The 22,585-nt window shown below is 39.7% G+C and overlaps 2 protein-coding genes across 5 annotated transcripts in view; one reads left to right on the top strand and one right to left on the bottom strand.

The window, feature by feature from the left end:
* Nucleotides 1–170: 170 nt before the first annotated feature.
* cabp4 (calcium binding protein 4) lies at nt 171–15,971 on the bottom strand. 2 transcript variants are annotated; one of them, XM_049720387.2, is made up of 9 exons: nt 15,852–15,971; nt 12,901–12,960; nt 12,639–12,740; nt 12,176–12,314; nt 7,809–7,839; nt 7,141–7,284; nt 4,761–4,870; nt 2,955–3,102; nt 171–719 (listed from the first exon to the last, which is right to left on the bottom strand). In XM_049720387.2, the coding sequence occupies exons 2-9, from the start codon at nt 12,954–12,956 to the stop codon at nt 691–693; spliced, it is 759 nt and encodes a 252-aa protein (XP_049576344.1). In that variant the 5' UTR covers nt 12,957–12,960; nt 15,852–15,971; the 3' UTR covers nt 171–690. The 2 variants fall into 2 exon arrangements, with proteins under 2 accessions (XP_049576344.1, XP_049576345.1); XM_049720388.2 differs by having other exon boundaries at nt 12,901–12,957; nt 15,852–15,937.
* Nucleotides 15,972–17,622: 1,651 nt separating this feature from the next.
* doc2g (double C2-like domains, gamma) overlaps nt 17,623–22,585 on the top strand; it is a 28,254-nt gene continuing 23,291 nt past the window's right edge. For 2 of the 3 annotated variants that reach the window (XR_007481419.2, XR_007481418.2), the window contains exon 1: nt 17,623–17,703. Coding sequence is in view for 1 of the 3 variants with exons in the window: in XM_049720737.2 (XP_049576694.1) it covers nt 17,659–17,703 (45 nt within the window). In the remaining 2 variants the exon portion in view is untranslated. The remainder of the gene's footprint in view (nt 17,704–22,585) is intronic. The other variant, XM_049720737.2, reaches the window with a different exon arrangement.

Raw genomic sequence — 22,585 nt, 5'->3', positions numbered from 1 at the left:
CATTTCCCCTAATTAGCAAAATTGTAATTATAGGAAATATTTGGAAAATACTTCAATGGCCTTAAATTCAAACTACCATATTTATTGGACCATACGTCGCACCTGAATATAAGCCACACCAGCTAGAATTAGGGGGAAATCCAGTTTTGTTCATATATGACACACCAGACTATGAGATGCAGGTGCTTTAATGTTTAATTTTCATATGTAAGAGAATATGCACAAATTATACAATATCATAAAAATCCATAGATAAACCGCACTGGACTACATGCTGCAGTGTTCAAAGCGTGTGCGAAAAGTAGCGGTTCATAGTCTGGAAAATACGGTAAGTAAAAAAACAAAAAAAACTATATGCGTAGCCCCAGTTAACCCATTCCAGCATCTTATTTGAGATAAATATTTATAAATCACTTGTATCAGTCAAGTTTACCCCTTCAGCCCTAGTAGGTAGAAAAAAATCCTAAATTGTCACAGACTGAAATGACTTATCCCCTCTTTAGTGCATGAACGTGTACCCTTTGCTGCCACAAGGGGACGACAAAGCAGCACCAATGTTCTACTATTACTGTGCTTTATACTCACATTGCACTAACTGCCTCTTTATTTTGAAAGCAAAACATCACGGGACAGAAAGAAGTAACTCAGATGAGCAGTGATTGTGGTGCCAGCCTCACCCGCCATCAGAGATCACCGAGCAGAGAGCATCATCATGAACTCTGCGGAAGGAGACAGAAGGTGATGATCACAAAATGATGCTGGTGTACATTATTATCATCTCACACTGGGTCTATTCATACACCTAAAAGTTTCACACATGGTGATGTGATGACATCAACAGCAAGTTAATGAACCACAGAAGTGGCGATCTGCTAGAAAGAACAAAAATAAATGGGTGAGGCCATTTCAGTTTAATATCACTTTTTGGCCCATACCTTTTTTCAGAATGCAAGAAAAACTGAATCAAATACTTACTGCGCCCGTCCAACAAAACTCCGTGCCCCCTGCCTGCCCCCCCCCTAGTGAAATTAGTCTAGAACCGCCCCTGAATTAGAGCCAGTAGAAACCCTGGTCATTGTATTAAAACCAAAGTCCTCAAACTCATACAGAGTTAAAATGAGTTGAAGGCAGCAACTGATTAGATTACCTCCGCCTTTATTAGCTGTATCAGAGATTCTAGTCCCTGCCCATCAAGCCAGCCAATCGTCTCTATGAAATCCATTCCAAATCAACTCACCCAACCTAATCACACCTATTGTCTCACAGGAAGCCTTCTCATTGTCTACATGCACATGGAGCTTTTGACTGGATGGGCACTTAAGTTTAATGCCAGATTAACCCACTATCGTTAGCCTTCATGGAGACTCTTATGTTTCTCTGGAAACCTAAAAGAACATTGCCACTAATTAAAGAGATATTGTTGAAGAATTTTTTTTCATTTGAATTTATTCTTAACAAAATTGATGAATATAGTTGCCAGAAGAAGCAGCCTTTGAATGCTTCTACTGCGCACTCAATATAACATACGATTATTTGTGAATTATGAATAATTCAATATAGCAGTCATCTTTTATACAACTTTATACCACATGCACATATTGTATTATGCATAATATGAATATATTCTTTGCATATTTTCTAACTGATTGGCTGCATAAAGTAGGATGCCTGATTATTAAGATCTACAGAACTTGAAACTGAGCCAAAGGGAGGACGGAAGGGGGCAAAAGTAAAAAGAAAAAAAAAATATATTAAAACATTGTGACTCAGCCGCGTTGTATCCCTGTATATGCTGCAAGCGCTTTTCCCCATATACTGTAAATCAGTTTGATGTTCTTTATACAAGGCTTGTGATGGCTTTTCAAAATGATGATGTGATTTTGATGACACCTATTGTGGTGAGGGGCAGCAGGAGGCACAAATCTATAATCCCACTCAGGGCCTATTGGAAGGTCTACATGCGGGGCATTCATTTATTGTTGCACCTTGTTAGACATTCTGACCATGTGACACCTTCAAACTGTGCCCTAGGGGCTCGTTGATGATGCCGAGAAGGAGTACTTGCTTATGGATCCCTTTTCACTGTGACACGCCTTTTTAAATGTTCTCGATAATTGCAACGATTGGATTGCTGTGACGAGACAAAACAAGTCACACTTTTGTGTGCTAAATCATGCATTCCCCTGCAATCGTGTGTGTGTGTGTGTGTGTGTGTGTGTACGTGTGTGTACATATACGACGTGTATTTCCTCAGCAGGTAATGCAATTTCTGCTAAGTCCTTGAGCTGTCCATCCCAGTGTGTTCTCAATGTGTCGCATGTGACACACGTGCAGGCATGTGTATTGATTGAGGAAAAAGCACAATTAGATTGCAAACCTCCAAGGCAAGGCTCCTTCATGTAATCGAGCCTTTTTGCCCTCTTCCTCTCTCTTGTTTATCGTTTGCTCTTGTGTTGTCTTCTAGTAGCTTTGTTTGTTTGGTGCTTCCTGCCTTGTGTTGAAGTGTTTGTTCAATATATTTTTTGACTCACAGCCAGACTATTAATCACACTTACACTATTAGAAGAAAAATTAGGCATAATTGCCAAATTCTTCATTTTTTCTCACATTGTGATAATGGATGGATGCATTCATATTTTGCTCGTATTTTGTCATATATTTTGAAAGGCATTTCGTCATACGTCTTGGTAGGAAGTGCATGGACCTACGTGGCCCCCCAGTATCACAGATGAAAAACTGTGGCCCCCTCCAGCATTCAATGCTCATTCCCGAGCCTATCCCAGCTGACCTAGGGCATGAGTATTACCAGGTCCCAACGAACTTAAATCATTGCTGCTTGCTCATTGATTTTTCCGGTGACGAATGTTTAAGCCTTGGTGACTTGCAGTCATTCGACTAGCTCTATGTCTCGTTCTGTCCTTGACGTTGTTCTTTCCCCCAGCTCAGCTGCTCACCATCAAAGTCGATGTTGCCGTCTTTGTTTAGGTCAATGTCACCGAGAATTTCCTCTAGCTCGCCTTTCTTCAGCTTCTCACCAAGCAGGGTCTTCATCCCATCCTTCAGCTCTTCAAGCGTGATCTTACCATCCCCATTACAGTCAAACTGCAAATGAAAGTCAAACCAAAGGATGTGGAGGATTAGAAGAGTAGAAGATGAGAGGAAGAAAAGGAAACTTTTTGGATAAACAGAACACAAACAACAGCGAGAGTTTTAGGGGTTATTAAAAGCCGCATTAAACAGCCAATTAAAGTGTTCTTCAGATAGAGAAGAAAGCAATTGGATGTTATGGAGCTTCTACGCAGCTCTGTGCGGCCCCTTGAAAGCTGCAAACAGCTTAAAACTACAGATGGGGCAATGCTGACTCATGACATGTTAGTCCACAAGTGAGAACGTCTTTGGAAGTGAGGAAGGGGCTGGAAGCAAATTTTCATTTGCACCCACCATGGTGCCTAGAGTCACTCATGTGTCTCTCCTTTGACTGATTATTTATGGTGCAATGACGCAAGAAACACTTCACTGAAAACATATGACCAATGTGTTGAAAAATAAAAGTGCTAACAAGCTAGACTGAGAGCAACATAGCCAATTAAGTTGTATTTTTGGTGTTGGCAAAAAGGCTACAGTCACATGAAAATGTGTTTAGTCTTTAAGCCAAGCATCTCTTAGGAGCAGCTCCTTCAATTGTGCAAATGATAACGATTTTTTGGAAGAAGTGATAAATATTAATCATGAAATAATAAAGTAACGTTTTATTACTTTTAAAGTAATCAACTCCAGCCATACAGTAAGGTACTGCTATGAGAGCACATTAATTCCAGACAAGCTCTTAATTGTATTTTTAACTGGAGTGACAAAAGAGTCAAACAAAATCATAAACCAGTTAGTGGATGTAATAAAAGGCTCCTAAAATATGATCCTATTTGATGCATGAGACTATATTCCAAATAAGACTCTACCCATATAAATAAAAACCGAGTGCACCGTAGCATTTCAAGCATTCTTTAATATTTATTAGCATAAACGCCCTTTATGTCAGTGTCATGCATTCGACAGTCATGATTAATAACACCCCCCTCACGCACACACACAGTGCTCGGGTGAGAGGCTTGCTTACAAATTCCAGGAAATAACCTAATTTGTCTTGGCCACATCATGATTTTGCTCGGAGGACGGGGTGGGACTTAGAAATCTTGTTTTTCTGACTTTGGGACCTAGATGGGCCTGCAGTGGGGATTTACACAACTTAATCCACCTCTTTATAATTGGACTATTATAATACAATTACAAAATCATAATAATTTAATACGATACTAAAACACAATATGTACAGTATGTATAATTGTTTTACCTACTTGAGCAGGTCGGGAATCAATATGTGGACTTTATATGTTTCTACCCTTGCTTATGTGGGATGCCAAAAGCATTATGGGTTGGGTTAGATTTTAATTTGTCACTGTATTGTTCGTACATTAAGTTCAATACCATGTGAGCTGTTAAGGTAAATTAATATTGTGTGTGGCACTGTTGGTTTAAATGAAGGGTTTAACTGAATGGCAACTCAGTGTACTTTCAGTCATATGTTCAACTGTCACAGAGGAGTTAAAAAAAATGCAACGACCGGTTCATGAAGCAAATTTGAAGCTTCATTTTCCCTTCACTACTTTTAGTACAACCTCCTCACATAAGACCTACACACTTTCGATGGCATTGAATTTATTTATTTATTTATCTATTTATTTATTTATTGCTGTGATTCTTACCTGTTTGAAGGCGCAGCGGAGCTCCTTGAGCCCAACCATGTGAGCTGTCTCAGCCAGCATCCTCGGGCCCATTAACTCACAGAAGTCATCAAAGTCCACGTGGCCACCCCCTGCAGACGGAGAGCAACGCTTGTATATGCAGGTGGGCAATATTAGCATTGTTTATGCTGATCAAAGCAAAGCAATGACATTTTTACTGCACATTAATCTGTTTTAATGTAATGTTTTTTGGCCACCTGAGGGCAGTAAAACAAAGTGATGGCACAGCAACAAGTCAAACTCTCCTAATGAGTGTCTGCAAACGCTTATTTAAACATTAGCCAGGTGCTTAGTTATCTCTCAGGTATGGTGGATCCATCCACCTGGTTATTTACTTTTGGCTCTGTCTGGATTCATTAGAGAAAATATAGAAACTATCTACCTCGTCAACTGCTCAATACTTAAAAGTGCTATGATTTAATCACTTCTAAATATTTGAATGTGCTGTCATTTAATCACATATTACTGAAAGATGAAGTGTAATTACGACAGAATGGAACTGCAGAATATTACAGCGCAAGAGTCAAACTCATGGCCTGGGGGCCACATTTTGCCCACTACATCATGAAAGGGATCACACAGGAAGACATGCATGATGTGCCTTTAAATGTAACATACAGAGTTCTTGATGTACGTCAAAATGTTATACGTACACCTGACTATCTTGAAAGATTAATTGATGCAAATGAAACACCCATTTTGCATTCTGCTCATACTGTTCAGGGTAAAGTTGGAGAAGCCATGCTAATTGCTAACCTAACCTAACCTAACCTAACATTATCATAAAACACAGGGAAGTGCTTGCATAATTGATTACATTCGGTGAAGATGTGGACTTTTTCCACTGGCTTCTCAAGATAGACATTAGCTCGCCAGCCACTGGTTGACTGGTTAGCTGCCATATGCTTGTCACGTGATTTTTTCTTAATGGTGACAGTTGGAACAAATGATTCCAAATATAATGAGTTTCAAAGGGAAAGAGGTTGAACAGAACAGACTGACATTGGTTCCACTAGAAAAGCTTTGTGGGCATTTAATGAATAAAATGTTGTGTTTCCCCCCCATTATCATTGACTTGCAGCAGCAAATCAAAATGGTAATTTAAAAAAAACAGCAGCTGAAAAACTCAGAAATGTGAGACAGCTAATTATGTGATTTTCTCCCAGCAAATGATTTTCTTAGTTGCCCTTAAGGTAAGGTACATTTTTCTTGTGGAGCAGCAGTCTGGGATTTTTTTTTTTTTTTCTACTTTTAAGTGGGTCAGCCTATAATCACAGTACGGGGAAAAAACTAAAAAAACCCTTAACTAAACGTCATAGGAGAAACATTTTTTTTTTTCAACTGAGTGTGCTTGACTGGTTATGGAAAAAAATATATAATTTCATGGTATTCTTGGCTCCATAGAGATTTAACAAGAAAAGAACTAAAGCCTCCCTGTAGGGTCAATTTAAATGAGTAGCATGCATGAATAATTCAAATCACTGTATACAGTACAAATGTGAGAAAACACAATTTGCTCATAGCTGTGTAGCCTGTAGATGCCTTTATCATCTATGTCTAGATAGATAGGTAAATATCTTTCAATTTTGACATTAATGTTACCTGCTCTTGTCGTTAGGACAACTCAAGCGTTAAATTTGTTGAAAACATGCCAAGTGGCATAGTTACAACGATAGAAATAACATCTGGACTCAGGTCCTCTGAGATTACAGCGAGGATTCTCTCAAAACTTTATGTTTTGTTTGTGAGCAGCATTATTTAGGGAATAAATGCTTTCGTGTCTTGTGTGACATTGACTAAGTATAGTATCGCTTCAGTTCTGATGAAGTCATGATATTTTTTCTGTTACATTTAAGGTTTATGGTCATTTAAGGAGCTGGTCATATTAATGGTGCCATAAAACACATCAATTGATGATCTCCTGTAAGTTAGTGTCTTCTGGAATATCAAAGGCACCCGTTAGATTTGGCTCTCCCTTCATGTCCCATTTTCTCAGAATTCATAATGTAAAAGCTGAACAACTCAGTGCCTGTTTTTGTTTGTTGAAATAGAATCAAGAGCAGCCCCATTTGTGACGACTGAGAGGGAATATCTCAACACACGCTTCAACATACAGGGTGAGGGCCATTAATCAGTCTGCAAAATGTCCCTGGCTTCAAAGACAAACATCATTTCTGCACATGGCAGTAAAAAAGTGCTGCACACATGTCACGATGTTACATATTACACACACTTGCTCACCTGAGATAGACTTATCAATCATTGAATGACTGACATTGAATTCTGAGGGAGGAATGACATGCACGCAGTCGCATACAAAGCTGAAAAAATTAATACAAACATCTCATCTTGATCTGCTGGATGATCTCGATCAGTTCCATCTCCGTAGGCATGTAGCCCATAGTCCTCATGCAGTCAGCAATGTCTTTGTAATGTATGAATCCATCCGCATCATAGTCAAACTCCTTGAAGGCCTCTCGCAACTCTAACACACACAAAGACGCACACAAATCTTTAAAACGGTGAAGAGACCAAGAGATATAAACTCAAAAATATGATATAACAAGATGTGTCACGGATCGATGACAGATGGCAGCATCATAGTAACTCGGTCCTGCTAATACTATCTTTCCTACTGTTTCACTCTATAAAAATGACTGCTGTGAAAATGGTCGTTAAAACAATGAAGCTGTGCTGGGCTGAGACATTAATACATAAGCAGTTCAGTCAACACGTCTCCAGGCAGATAAACTTCCCTCCCTCCTTACAAAAACTCCTGTATCTAATGAGAACCGTTTGAAAGCTTTTTATTAAAGGCAAAATATTGAAATGAGAATGAGAGCAGACTGTGCCTTTAGAACACAACAAACGACAGATGTGATTTTAAGATAGAACTGTAGTCACAAAGCAGAATGGCATATCTTCACAGACGTAAATCTAAGCATGCTTGTCAAAGTTCAGTGATGCAATTGACACGTGGCTGCCCCCGTCACCCAAAAGGCATCTTACCATCTAACTCCAGGGGCATTAACTCTCGCTCCTATGCAGCACAAGGAGGAAAAACAATGGATTTAGTTACATGGCAGGATTGGAATAGAAGATAGAAAAATCACCTTGATTTTTAAAAAGGTCAAATTCCCTTGAGAAACGCTCCAGAGATAATCATTTTGTTGGAATATCACGTAAATCATGTCGGCACAGCCGCATGCTGACAATAAACTAATGGGATTTCACCCTGCAACATTTCTTTCACATTTGCAAAATGACGCAAGATGATACACTCCTTACACACGCGCACACACACACACACACACACACGCTGGTCTACAGCTGCAGCTTCCAGAGGGACCCGGCATATGCTTAAGCTATGTGCATACAAACACACACCCACACGTAAACAAATGTAACGGTGAGGCGTACTGATTTTGCTCTGTTCAGACAGCGAAAGATGGCTGGCTGCATATCCTTGCCAGTACAGGAGCACAAAACACATCATTTGCATATCTTCTTGTGTGTGGAACGTTCTGTATTCTCTGCTGTATTCATTTGACATTTGCTCAGGCTCACTCTCCCTCTCCTTCTCCTTCTGTTTCACCGAGCCATCCACCATAACGCTTTTCATGCAAAACTGTAAGTCAGGAAAACAAACTGTAAAGTGTAGCAAAGGTTGAGTTTCAGTTCTTAAAGACGTGCAGCATGTCTAACAGGGCAGGAATGCATTCTGATCGAACCCTGCCCCCCCCCCCTAAAAAAACAGGCTTGTTTTTGAAAAGTGACAAGTACCTTGTTTGTTGCCCACGAGCGTTAATGGCACCTAATTTGCCTCAGTCCTCAAAACAATTGTCTCATTTGCATATTTGTAAACACGCACTGTATACAATTTGCATATATAATGTTTACTTGCGCTGATTAAAAAAAAATGAACCAAAAATTAAACAAGTATGGTTATTAAGATAGTGCACCTTAAATAATAACAATAATAATAATAATAATAATAATAATAATAATAATATTGTGTTAAATATTATAATAGTGTAATATAATAGTGTTCAAATGGTACAGAGCTACGCACAATTTGTCTCCAAAAGCATCATCACACCCACATAGCAAGGCGAGGAACATGAAAGCTCGCATGTTCTTAGATAAGACTTCTGGAGATGCTGCTTGGCACAAAGCCCCAGGATATCTATAAGCTCAAAGAAACTTGACTGGCACCCCAGTTTAGGAAGCATATAAAAGCCTCTGATCATTTTTTTTCTTTCTTGAAACCGCACAACATTTTAACATGGAAATGAAGGCCGTATAATCAAGTCAGAAGTAACAACTACAACTCAACGTTTATAGCATTTGTGGTTGGCAGTTTTATTGACATTCTTGTTAAATTGACACTTGCAGTCCCTTCTTGGTAATTGGAATTTTTTAACAATGATGATTTGCTTGCCACCAAGGCCTATTGCATGTGGCTGAATATTTTGCTGAGAAACCAAATCTGGGATATGTATAGTCACCACCCCTCCAAACAGTTTTGTGGTTAGGGTTAGGGTTAGGGTTTTTTTTTTTTTTTTACTGATCCCAGAAGAACAAAGAATAATTGTCAATTTTTGTCTATGTGAAGCCCTTTGAGACTGTTTGTGATTTAGGGCTATACAAATAAACTTGACTTGACTTGATTTGAAAAGTAAAGTAAGTAAGTAATTGTACTCCAACTATAGTCGCAGGTTTGCAGGTGTTAATCACATTTGATCTTTGGACCAGAGGTACCTTAAACTGATCAGGCAAAATGAGAAAAACAACCATTCACACCTCATCTTGAGTACCATGCATGTTTTTGGAATGAGAAAAACCATGCAAGCATGGTGAGAACTACACTGGAAGAGCAGAGCCCAGAATTGATCCTACAACCTCTGTAATTTGAGACGGATGAGCTAACCAATAAGCCACAACAAAAACAAATGATAAACAAAGTTGGCAGAGATAACGAAATGGCTTAACTCAATAGAAGTTTCATCCATTAATCACAGAAGGTCATTTTGTAAAGTGCTGCACCGCCTCAGGAAAAGTAGCAACCCCTGTGGTGTCGTAGAAGCTGGGCCACATGGCTGCCATGCAAACAATTATTCTCTGCGTAACATTGCCAACTGAGTTAAAACACAAATCCAATGCCAGCACGCACTTGTGCCAGCAGTGATTCCACTTTACCGTATGTAGAACTCTGCCTCAAACAGTAAAACCGCTCATGATTTATACAAACGTCTTCATTTTTAATATTGTTTTCGACACGGCAACATTAAAGAGATGTTACAACCTGGGGAACCTTGGTTATGTTTATCTTATCAAAGATCCTGTGGTCCACAAGGGCATATTTCGATGGCAAGGTCAACACATTAATTGGATTTTTCTTCCATCCAGAAAGGATTTGATGGCCATGCAGGCTCCCATTGCATTAAACCCATTAACAGTTAATTCCATTCTGTCTGCCTTCAGTTGAGCAGCTACTGCTTTTCAAGCATGAATACAAATATATGAGCAGTACTTTGACGTTAACACACAATCGGATGAGATTTTTAAACACCTGTGCATCTGCAACGCATGTTCTCCCAGTACCCAAATGCAATATCTGTCCTCTGTATCTTCTGCTTTGGCAGTGTCAGGCATGCAAGGCATCAACTCTCTTTCATTATCTATTTGTCTTGTCCAGCCTCCTCTAATGAGGGCTGACAGTAAACTTAGCTAAGGGGCTAATTAATACTGAGGCAGGGATTAGGATCACTGCAGGGTGAATGCTCTGCTCGCTTCAGCCTCTTTGCCACAAAGTACATTGTGCACGGGGAGCCAATGCAGGCCATTCTATTTTTCTGGAGGTGACAGCATGGCAATGACCTAAGTTGAAGGTTATCTTGGAGCTGTTTTCACTTCTAATAAAAGCAATCTAATGTGTCCTGTTAGTTATTGAGAAGCCCAGTTAAAAACATTCAAATATCCAGGCAGGTGGCTCCCTTTGGTGAAGATGGAGCACTTTAGGAAATCCCTCCCCTGTGATGACAAAGAATGAAAACTGTTGGTTTTGTAATGAGGTCTCATCAGGGGCTCATAATGTTCCTTGATGAAAATGATATCACCATGGTGGTAATAACAGGAAACACAACAAAGCTGAATCAAATTCATAATGCTCCTCAACAGAGGTCTGTTTATCTGACTAAACAATCCCTTATTGCCATGATACTCAATTCATTTCATTGAAAAAATACAATTGATTAATTTGAAAGCTCCACACATTATCTGGAAAAACCAAGTCACACAAAACCTCAGACGTGCTGCCCATTATTATTATTATTATTATTATTATTATTGTGATTATTATTATTATTATTATTATTATTATTATTATTATTATTATTATTATTATTATTATTATTATTATTATTATTATTATTATTATTATTATTATTGCATTTCTGTGTCTATTATTAGAAGAAGAGTTAAATAGGGTTAAACAGCAACTCATTCATTTTGTCCTTGGCAATGCAACGTGCCATTAACATCCCAGACTTATTGTTCCCCTGCAATTAACACAAACTTAAACACGCCTCCCACTTTAAAGTGGCATTGCAGGGCAGAGGGCCAGCCAGTTCAGGTTAGTAGAATTATTTCTAGAGGTTTTAGCCTACAGTCTTTATTATTCTGCTCTTTGTTTGAATTATTAGAGTCTGGTACGATATTGAATTTTCATGGTCATTTGACCTGCTCTATAGAGGCAATTACTGACTTGCAAATCAAGCATCCATTTTAGTATTGTCATGGTTCGCTGCAGATATCGCCCAGTGGTTAAATTCTCAATCAATAGTCATTGTTTCTGCACAACAAATGCTTCTACTCTGTAAAACAAAGTAACTATAATGTTAATTCAATATTGTATCTTTTGGAAAATGTATACCTCTTTTTGTACTCCACTCTGCCTTGCATTCTAGTTAACTTTAAGGGTTCTATTTTTGTGCCCAGTGCAAGGTGGGGTCTAATTATGCGCATGGGTGGAGTTTTCCATCGATGTTTTGTAGAATTGCCAAATTGTTAGAAATGGGTGTTTGCGTTGTTGTGGGCGTGAACACAGCTGTCTATCTTCCGGGCCAATTGAACTGGCTCCTGTCATTACCTTTCAAATCAGCGCACGAGAAGTGCACAATCTTTGACATTTCGGAAGCAGAAATAGACTCACTTGTTTTTACGCTTGGATGCATGTGTGCTGTCTATGAAAATAGAGCCCAAGATGTTTGATTCATTCAAAAAAAAATTACTTGACTTATCACTTCAAGCACAAAATAGACTTGACTACATTTTGGGTGCTTTATTGAAACATGAGGGTAATTTGTTAAACTGACCTGTCCAAAAAGTTTATTGAGGTAGGCGACGTAGGCAGCAGCCACCGCCGAGCTGTTGCTGAGACTCCGTTTACTGCGTCGACGACTTTCCCCTTCACCATTGGCGTTGCTCTTTTTTTGAGTCGCGGGAGACTTTGAACTGTGAATTTGTGCAACTATCAGCATCATACCACAGGCTTTTTTAACTTCCCAATGCAATTCAATTAAACACACATTTTCGGGGACAAAATTCTTATAAAGCTACTGCTGCATCAAACCCACTTTGAAGTTGGAGAAATAATTGAAAAACATGAGCAGTCCAATCAGTTGATGTGGCTCATTACATCAGTCATTGGAGAAACAGATGAAGTGCCCTTTAATTTAGCTCTTTAAGGGCTTGTTTTGCAGCTAATCCACCAATCAGTGACTCTAATGCTCTCCTTTTTTTAATCAGTGTTGACGAGAAACAGAGATTGATAATGACCAGAATTTCTTGGAGAGGCTGAGCTGAAGAGCCTTGTTTTTAAATCTGCCAGTGGTTGGGGATCTGCCGGCTGCTGGACCCCGCGCCCCTCGAGGGGACATGCTTAGAGGGGAAAAAGAAAACACGGTTAAGCCTTCAAAACATTTACAATACCCCGACTATTTCAAATTATAAATAAAAACATGTCTGCCTGTTGGCAAATATACAAATTTGTTATCAAATCATTCCTCATTTTTGACCCATAGTGTTTAAATTTACGAACCTGGTTGCAGCTGATGGTCGACTTTCTGGTCCTCCCTTTACACTTTTTGAAGACATTCTGCTAGAATGCAAACAATTTTAAATAGTGAAAAAATCCATCTTTTTCTTCTACTCCTATGTTGGTTGACTGGGGAAAAGACGGCAAATGGTTGCCAATTAATCATGTTGCACATATAATCAATCAACCAATATTTGAAATGAAAATAATGCCTAGGAAGTCACACAAAACCAGAATTTGAATTGTCATCACGCGTAACATCATGCAAGAGCTCATAAATCCAGCACTAATAAGTTCCATAATTGTCTCACAAGGGGAAATTCTATTTCATTATTTTTTTCATGCATATAAACACAAAGCTTGATCTGAATGAATGCAGTCATCAAGGGAGGGATTGATGTCGGCGGCAGCCACTGCCGAGCACTAACAGTGCGGCATCCAAAGTTGTGTTCAAGGGTGCATTGGTAGTGCTCAAAAGTAAACCGGCATCTACCCACCAACCATTTCTAACTTCCCTATTTCTGGACACTATTCCCTTAGTTGAAGCATTGTACCGTAGCTTAACCCCTACAGAGCGAAAGCATTGTATTTTCTGAGGCAACCACGGAGCAAAGCTTAAATTATATTAAAAATTAAGTGGAACTGACAACTTTGAAGTTGTTTTACTTGTGTGACCCCTTTCGTTTTTGTTCCTGCGTAGTACAAGACTTGAGTTACAGAATACTAAAACTTCACACTAAAGTAGCGGGAGAGCAGGAGTCAGACAGATGAAATTCAAACACCTTGAGGTAACAGGCTACATAATGAAATGTTGTGCAATGCAATACAATCACATATAAGCAATGAAAAAAAGAATAGGGCCGAGTTGAATGATTCAAAAACTGGGATGGGTTTTACAGATGGGTTGTGATGGAAAATGCTATGCAATTTGGAAGACAGGGAAGCACGAGAGGGATGAAGATTGAAAAAGTGTGGGGGGACTTGTAGAAGCGTAGAGTAGACACTCATGCTTAACTGTTAGTGGGGCAGATTAATGTTCTGTCATGGACCTCTGTGATTCCATGGCCTGATGATGAAGGACCGTATGTAGATGCGCTATTTGCATAAACGCTTCAATCCACCAGCGCACATGCCACAGAACCGACGCAAAGACAAGATAGCCATGATCTGCTCCAGCGGCTACCACTCGGCCCGCTGCCTACGTGTGAGCCCTAATAGGAAGAGACACGAAGATCAGCCAGTCTTCTGAATTACACCCGACCGCTTCATGTGCCAAACGAACGGCATTGCCAACTCCCAGTGGGTTACAACGTGCCATGACTGAGTAGTGATTGCCTGTCTGTCACGCTTCCATGCAATCAGCATGCATGCTGATTGCAACACGCTGCAAGCATGTTAAACTGTAATGGGGGGGGGGGGGGGGGGGGGGGATGTTCCTGTCCTTGCGATTAAAGTCGGGAGAGCCTCTCTTGTAATGTTACTTGTGACCTTCAACATTCATTGGCGACAACAATCGGTACGCCGAAACAATGTAAATGGATTTATATTTAAAGCTAGAGTTGAATATGAAATATCAAGAACACGTAAAAAAAAAAAATCATACACTGCTTATTATCCTTAGAGTAAGTTTTTTGTCCAGGGTTTATGTTTCTTACAGTTGCAACTTTGCAAGAAACTAAACCAAACTTTACATGCATTTTTCTGAACACATATGGGTTAAATAATATTTGGAGTTTTTGTTGTTGTGATCTCTTATTGTTTTTCCAAATAATTGCTCTCATTGTCATCGCTTGAGTGCAAATCCCATCAGGGTAAACAAGCACACTCCGACTCAACAAACACAACACAAAGCGTTGAGTGACACTGTGTGCCTGCAACTCTCTTCTCTAAGTGGTCAATTTCTGTCAATCATGGAGCGGTCACACACAATTTTATATCCCAATCACGCTAATTGAAACATTGAAATTGAGAGTCACGTGGATTGGTCTCGGAAATTAAAAAAAATAAAAGAGGCTGCTTGAAGGGCCTGAGTGGAGTGTAGGAGGTTACAATCTAATAGGAGATGGTCTAAATATATTTCACAAGAGCCACTGGAGAGAATTATCTCATTGTTGATAATTAACTGTATTTCTATGACATTTGGCGATAATGCACAGATACATACGCATAACTTCAACCTCGGATAGTTTCATTTTCCCCTAATTAATCTAATTGTCTATAATCACAACACCTTCTTATCTAGGCAGAAAGCCCAAAATCAGTCGAGTTCATTGGGAATGTTTATTGACTAAATTGGGTTCAGTTGAGGTAAGGCTTGACATCTCTTTTTATCCTCCTGTCTGGAAACAATCTATCCCAAAGGACGCAACCAGCCAATGCCTAATACAGAAGGAGCCGATAGTAATGCAATTGGTTCTGGTACTCCATTTTACCTTCACCGATTTGAACATCCCTCTACTGCTTCCTCTTAGCAACCCCAGCTTACTCACCACCACTGATTTTGTGTCAAGGCTCTAAAATGAGATTGTCTTCATCAGCATTGACACTGATAAGGGGGTTGGGGGTAATTCGACCTTTTCCTCACCATCACACATCCATCCTTGACTTTGTAATTTAAAGTCCAAGCAGAACATTTTCCTCAGATCGGTTTTAAAATGGAGCGGTGGAGTCGGATTTGAATTAAGTGATGTTGTCGAGAGCAACAGGGAAGAAACACCAGACCAAAACAAAACCCTTTCGATGTGTGGCAATGGTGGATTGAGGAACGAAAAAAAAAACATTTAATTAAGCAGAGAGATATCTGTTAATGTTATTAGTGTGTTGGGAAAAAACATGCTCTGGAACACACTCACAAATGAACCATAGCCAATTCCTGCTGCGTTAAATTATTGAGCATCCCAAAACAAGATGACACTTAACTATCATTCATGAACACAGCAACTTTGCAGTCTTACCTTCTTAAACAGGAACAAAGAGAATATATTTATTTCCTCCTTGCTTGACTGGGATGATAAACAAGATGTGTATGCGAAGCCTTAGCTAACCTGTGGATTATATATTAAAGGTGATTATCCTGATAAATATGCTTGGATTAGAGATGCTGCTGGCCTGTTGTACATAAAGGGCAGTGATAATTTAAGTGGACCGAGGGGGGGCAGTGTGTCTTGAGAGGTATTTACAGTATATTCTATTTCAATTTGGTTTGAATGCCCTAATGATTTTAGTCTATTTGTACATTTGTGTAGTCTTCGTAGAAACAGACTGTCCCTATTTGTGACCCTGTGACATCTTTGAAATGATGTTCAGCCATTTAGTTGCAAACATTGACATCAATGCAGCATGTCTATCATCTTTCCAAATGCAATGTTCTTGCATTTAACTTCCTTGTGCTGTGCTTGATACGAGAACTCAGGTAGTTGTACTTACGGCCGGAGCTATTTGAATCAACAGGGTGGAAAAGGTTGACTTTAAAAAAAAAATCTTTCTGGCCTTTGCAATGCAAGGTCATGATGAAATTGGACAACAGTGCATGAAACTGGCACAGACTATTGCAGCTGCCAAATCTTGGCCCTATGAGATGCTAATCGTAACTGACTTGGTGTCAACAAGCAGATTGAGGTAATGTATTGGTGACCATAAGGGGTGGATGGTGAGTTAAGCCACTGCAGCAAAACAGTGTGGAGAAATTTCCAAGGTTCAGAAGGTTAATGAACTCACAGCTTCAAAACGTAGATGCCATTAAAGCCTGAAGTCCATGTAACAATGCTTGATGTTGATACATACCAAGCCCAGCTAAGGCCAGAGAAGGGCTTAGGGGCTTTTTTTTTCCCCGCATGGCAATTACCTATTGATTTCTCCACTCTTTATTGAATGCCAACTTGTCAAACAAACACTCTGATGTCACTGTGAAGACAGTGTCCATTATTAGAACAGGGTCCAAATTGTTAGACTTCACTCAATAATATCGGCTGTACTTCATCAATGCCGAATTTAGAAGCAAGGGTAATTACGTGTAGATACCTCGAACAAAAGTGATCCAAATGGTTGAGTGTTCTTTTGTCACTCAGTGTGGCAATGTCTCTACTTGACACTGCAGCACAAATCTTGAGCGCAGTGCAAATACAGCTAACCAATTGAATTTGTTGAGATTTTTAAGCTTGATACTTATTGTATTTTTATTTTCGCCTCATTATACAATCTTTCCTCCTTCTCTTTTTCCAAGCTACTGCTCTGTGCAATCAAAATGCAGTCATGCCCAAATCTGCTTAGTGCATACAAACCAAGTTCTTATTTAGCACTTTTTTCAAGAGTAGAAATGGTTCAATCTTCCCCATAAAAACTAGCTCAAATGTGTCGCATTTCATGCAGCAGTCAGCTCCCATTGAAATTATTGACTTGGAGGGAAAATCAGCTTTGATATTTGGAAAGGATTGGCTGGAGGCAGTGTGGCACAGTATGGGCATTTATAGTATTTTTTTTTTTTTTTTTTTAACAGAGACCAGCAAAGAGAAAGCAAGATGGGCCAAGGCAGAATTCATATTCAAGTTAAGAAGGCTGAGGCGATTATCAGGAAAGCGACAGGCAGACAGAGTTGGAAATTATAAATCTATCCGCAGAAGCACACTGGAGAGTCCTGCATAAGAGCAGAAGAATAAAGCAGGAGTCAGTAGGAGGAGCCTAAATACGACTGGCTGATTGATGATTTGAAACTCTTGTGCGCCGAGTTAAGCAGTGTAAATATAGAAGTGGGCGTGGCACAGCATGGAGGAGTGCAGAGGTGAATGGAAAAGCACAAAGAGCACACAGGTAAAACTCTCTAACCAGATTATGAAAACATTCCCCAAATTGTATTCATTCCTCCGGGCACGGGAAAACTAAACTGCGCAACAATTAAACGTGTTTGACAGACACACTCCGAGCATGAGGCATCGCACTTAATTTATTCAGCATAACCTTTAGGGTGTCTGGCCCATTGTATGTTATTTACATGGAAGACAAGGCAAGATGAAAAAAAAAGGCTTTTGGAAGGATTTTGCAGTTAATGATGTGTTCACTTATTGGTGAGTGATAATGTCATATCAGGAACTAATTGCCTGGCCTGTTACCTCATTAAGCACAGCATGACATGGTGCCACGGGGCGCTGACTGCACACTTCCCTGCGATCACTGCTGACTCGATGCCTCCTTACATCCTCCACTCATAACTCATTTGACGCTTTTGTTGCTATTTGATTGCTGGGATGGTAATATGAAAAGATGATGGCATTTAACGACCGGTTCAAAGATTTGATTTCTTGCTATTCTGATAGTTCTGACATTCACCCACAATGCGGAAGTCTATTCTCACTCCTGTCGATTTCTCAGGCATTGTTAATTTATCTCTGTACCTCTTTATCTCGCTTTCACACAGATCTCTCCATCTCGTTCTCAAGCATTTCATTTTTTGCGCATATGCTTCTCTGTTTGATCTCGGTTTTCCATCTTGCAAGTCACCTTTACTCTCCTGATCTGCAATGGTCGGCTCATCTCTGCCCTTCTCTCTCTCGCTCTCTCCCTCTCTCTCGCTCCATCTTTCCGGCCTCTCCACTGACTTGCCTCTGGGCCGCACTGGGAATATGCTGATGGGGCAAACCGAGTTAAAGATAGATTATTTATCATTGCAGGGTGAGGAACAAAAAGGGAAATGGAAAAAGAGGTAGAAAAAAAAGGTGTGTGTAATTAATTATAGCCACCGTAAAGCAAATCTATGAGCAGGTGTTATTTTCAACCCCTTAAGAGAGTTGCCTATTTTCAAATGTTTTACGATGCATCAGCACTATGGCTTTTGTTGAAATTGGATTTGAAACTCTAACAGATACCCTGGAGCCTGAGCATCAAATAAAAAATTATTTAGTGTATGAATGGTAAGTATTGATTATTGTTATTTATAAGCTGCTTTACGTTTAAAACATACTCACTTTTCAAAATGATTAAAAACACGTGTCACATTTGAAAGTAGACAGAGCAGATGATGTTTGCCTGCTAGCTTGCACGTAAAGCCTTCCCCAATCCATTAAGCCTACTAACACTCTTCACTTCTTTTCCAAAATCTATGACAAGGTTCTTTAATCCCAACACTGAATTGCAACAAGAGCGTCTGGTTTCAAGAAAATGCCCAAAAAGAACAAGAGCGAGAAAAATAAAAATATATCCGCTATGTGCCCTTGGAGAATATCACTGTCAGTCAGTCATTTTATTTGACAGGGGTAATTTACTTCATTCGTGAATTGTTACCGGGGCCTGTCACAAAGCAGGAGAAAAGGGGAAAAAATGTTAGGTGACATTGAATTTGAATTTGGATAAGGCCCAAAAAAAAAAAAAAAAAACATTTTGCACATTGCCCCTGCTTGTCAGAGTTAAGGACGAATCACAGGTAGGGTTAATGGGATCTGTCTGTGTCAGGGCAGCATTAGAGCGTGAGAATAAGAGATGACGAAAGACTGATAAAATGTGGGAAAAGGTGGAGTGGAAGGTGAGGTGCTTGCTCGTAGATGGGAGCAATGACGGAAGGAAGCACGAGTTGAGGCAGTGTGCGAGCGGAGTTGTTTCCTTTTTTTTTTTTGCATGCAAGTCCAGGGGGCATGCTGGGCTAAATTTGGGGGATGTGACACATGGTGAAAAGAGTAATGCACCTTGACAGACTGGCACTCCACCGCCAGCTTGGCCAATGATGCTCTCTAAAGCTGAGTGATGTGTAGCACAAGCAGCACCTGTGACACCAACTGCCACCCTGCAGAAGCCTCAACAACTCGCCACCTGTTAAAAATGCACTTGCTCGCGTCCCACTGCTGTTTTATCCATTCATTCATAAAATTCAGTTCATCCACTCTCATTGATATGGATGAGTTTAATTTAAAGTTTTTTTATGCTGATACCGTTGCTGGAATAAAATAAGAACTTGCCTACTCCTTTTAGTGGAAACACATTATTGCAAGCATTTTTTGTTACCAGACTGACTTTCAAAATTAATTGAAAAATAATACAATTGGACAAACTACTTTGTAGTTTTGCATCCATTTGTTGTGTATGTGTGATAGTATGAGGCAATCATACTGCATGTGGGTTCATGGTCATAGTCCTCAGAGGGAAACCATAAGTATGATGTGGCCTGATTTGAGAAATTGAATTTGACACCCCTGCTATAAGGCCTTTACCATAACTTGACCACTGGCACATCTAGAATTTTTCTCTTTGGGGAGAGGGGCGTGTAGTGGTTGGAGCATGAGGAGGCTAAGGATATCTCAGGGTTGTTCACAAAAATAAAATACCCAATCCCCCAAAAATCTTAATAAAACACTGATAAACGTATCATGTAGAAAAAATTAGATTGTAAAATATGACTTCGGCAATTATCTGGCCTGGGACCTGGGAGTCCAAGCCTATTTCAGGGGGCATGTGGATTAGTGCCCCCCCCCCCCCCCCCCCCCACCCCCCCTCTAGCTACACCAGTGACCTTGAACATACATGACCAAATTGCCATTGTAAAATATGAAACTGACAAGAACAATCCTAGGGTCTATTTGTGCAACAAAATAATACAATCTACACGTATTTACAATATATGCAAATATCACGCCACATAGTGCCTGCACTCCCTTGCATTAAACAATCTATTTTCAAGCCATGTTCTTCCTCCTGCAATGTTTCTTTCCCGGTCTGGCTGTTGCAAAGTCGACACTTTGTCTAAGGGGGGGGGGGGAGCAAAATATGTGTCACGCATCACAGTGTTACAGATTCATCTGTTATAGAATTGGTCTGGCTCCTTCCTTGAATGTCGCTGGGGAAATCCTGCAAACTCTATACGACATCAGTTTCCCCACTGTTATAAATAACGGCGACGACCTACATTGTTGACCGTGTAGATTGTGCATAATCATCGTGAAGATTGAATCCGAACAAATCATGAGTAACGAAAAAACATCATTCACCTTGTTATTTCCTCTTCTCTCAATGTCATAAAGAAATTACCCTACTCGACCGGAGCTTAAAACCCTTAAAAATAAACAAAATAAAGTGAGCATTTTTTCCGCTGTACAAAAATGACTTATTCAGTAATATAGACCCAAAGTCAGAAGAGCTTTTTTTCATACTCATGATATCCAATTCTAAGAAAGCTTTTGGCTGTTCATCTCTCACTCTACTCACAAGTTAATTCACCTCTTGTGCTGTTTCTGTGACTTTGAACCTTACAAACTGTATTTGCTAGAGGCCGTTAAAAAATAACGTGGTGAATACAACTTGGAGTGTGTATAAAAATGTGCACTCATTTCCAAGGCAATCTAATTTATTTACCTCTGACAAAAAACATGACGTTGTTTACAGACAATTTTACGGCCCAGCATGCCATTAAACAGAAACGCCAATTACATTACTGGCCTCGGTCGGGAGCACGAATGACACTCACTGAAGAGCGGATAAGATATAAGATCTTCACAGTTGTAATCTAATAAGTACATGTACCACAGAAAATTGGAGCCACTCTTCCAGAAGATACTTTCATTTGGTAAAAGATGCAGAGGAATGTGTTTCCAGCATGAATGAATAAGCAAGATTTCGATCTTTATCACAAAATGAATGCAAATTCCCAACCAGCGCAAACCCAAATGCTAAAAATTCCAGTTGCACAAGTGTGGCAGTCTGCAAACGGGGGGTTACTTAATCTCTGAGTTAATGGCTTGCAAAGAGGCTGGGGAGGCTGCGGTCGGAGTCTTAATGGAAAAACCTTCGCCGCATTGTGCCTTGGTAATGGGAGGAGTTTATCTTGCCATGCAGAGGGATGCCATGAATGCTTCTCCACAAATTGATTGTATCCTCGCTTTCCCTCTATTTCATTCCGGAATCCGGATGTTTACGCTATTATCATAATATATTATACTCGTGAGATGTGTGAGAGCTTTAATTTTGCACGCCATTCTCAGTTTGGTCATGTTTTCAGTTTCGCTATCATTAAGGCGGTTTTACTGTTATTTTCTAATAGAGTAGACTCACTATATCATTTTTATACAGTCAGACTCAATGACCCTACAGTTCGTCGTCAAACGCTTCGGATTTAATTACCGGATCGTCTTAAAGATAATGTCACTGTGGAAAATTTGCAGACGAGGTCAACATAGCTCAGGGTGATTGTTCAGCCTTTATTATGTGGGTGTGATTGATTGATTTCTTCCTCCAGGCGGGTCTGACCACACTGATCCAGACAGGTCCACGTCAATCGACTTGTCTGGTGTTCCATCCCAAACACATAATTATTAAAAATACTGTCATCGCAAAGTAGTTTAATGTCTGAGTAAAGTGTTCTCAACAGAAATGAAAGGAAGCCTGTAGGATTAAGTCATATGTATATCAGATTTAAACAAGAATCAGAATAAGGAAACAGTTTTTGTTGTTGTTTTTGCATAATCCTGTTGACATTTTCTTTTTAAACTCATTCCATATAATCAAATTGGGCGGAGGTGTAAATGATAAATCTTGGAAATATGACAACTCTATCAAGAATTGCTTTACTTTTCCTTAATGCCAAAATAGTTAGGGATGAGGACATTTTGTGTGCATCACTGCAGGAGTTTGCACAAACACAGCGGGACTCGTGAGAAAACTTCTGAATCTAATTAAATGTTTGGATTTCCCTTCTAAATGTATTAAGAACATT

This window comes from Syngnathus scovelli, chromosome 5, assembly GCF_024217435.2.
Source record: "Syngnathus scovelli strain Florida chromosome 5, RoL_Ssco_1.2, whole genome shotgun sequence".
Taxonomy (NCBI): Eukaryota; Metazoa; Chordata; class Actinopteri; order Syngnathiformes; family Syngnathidae; genus Syngnathus; species Syngnathus scovelli.
Note: the sequence above shows the minus strand (reverse complement) of the source record. Positions and strands in the feature narration are given on the sequence as shown.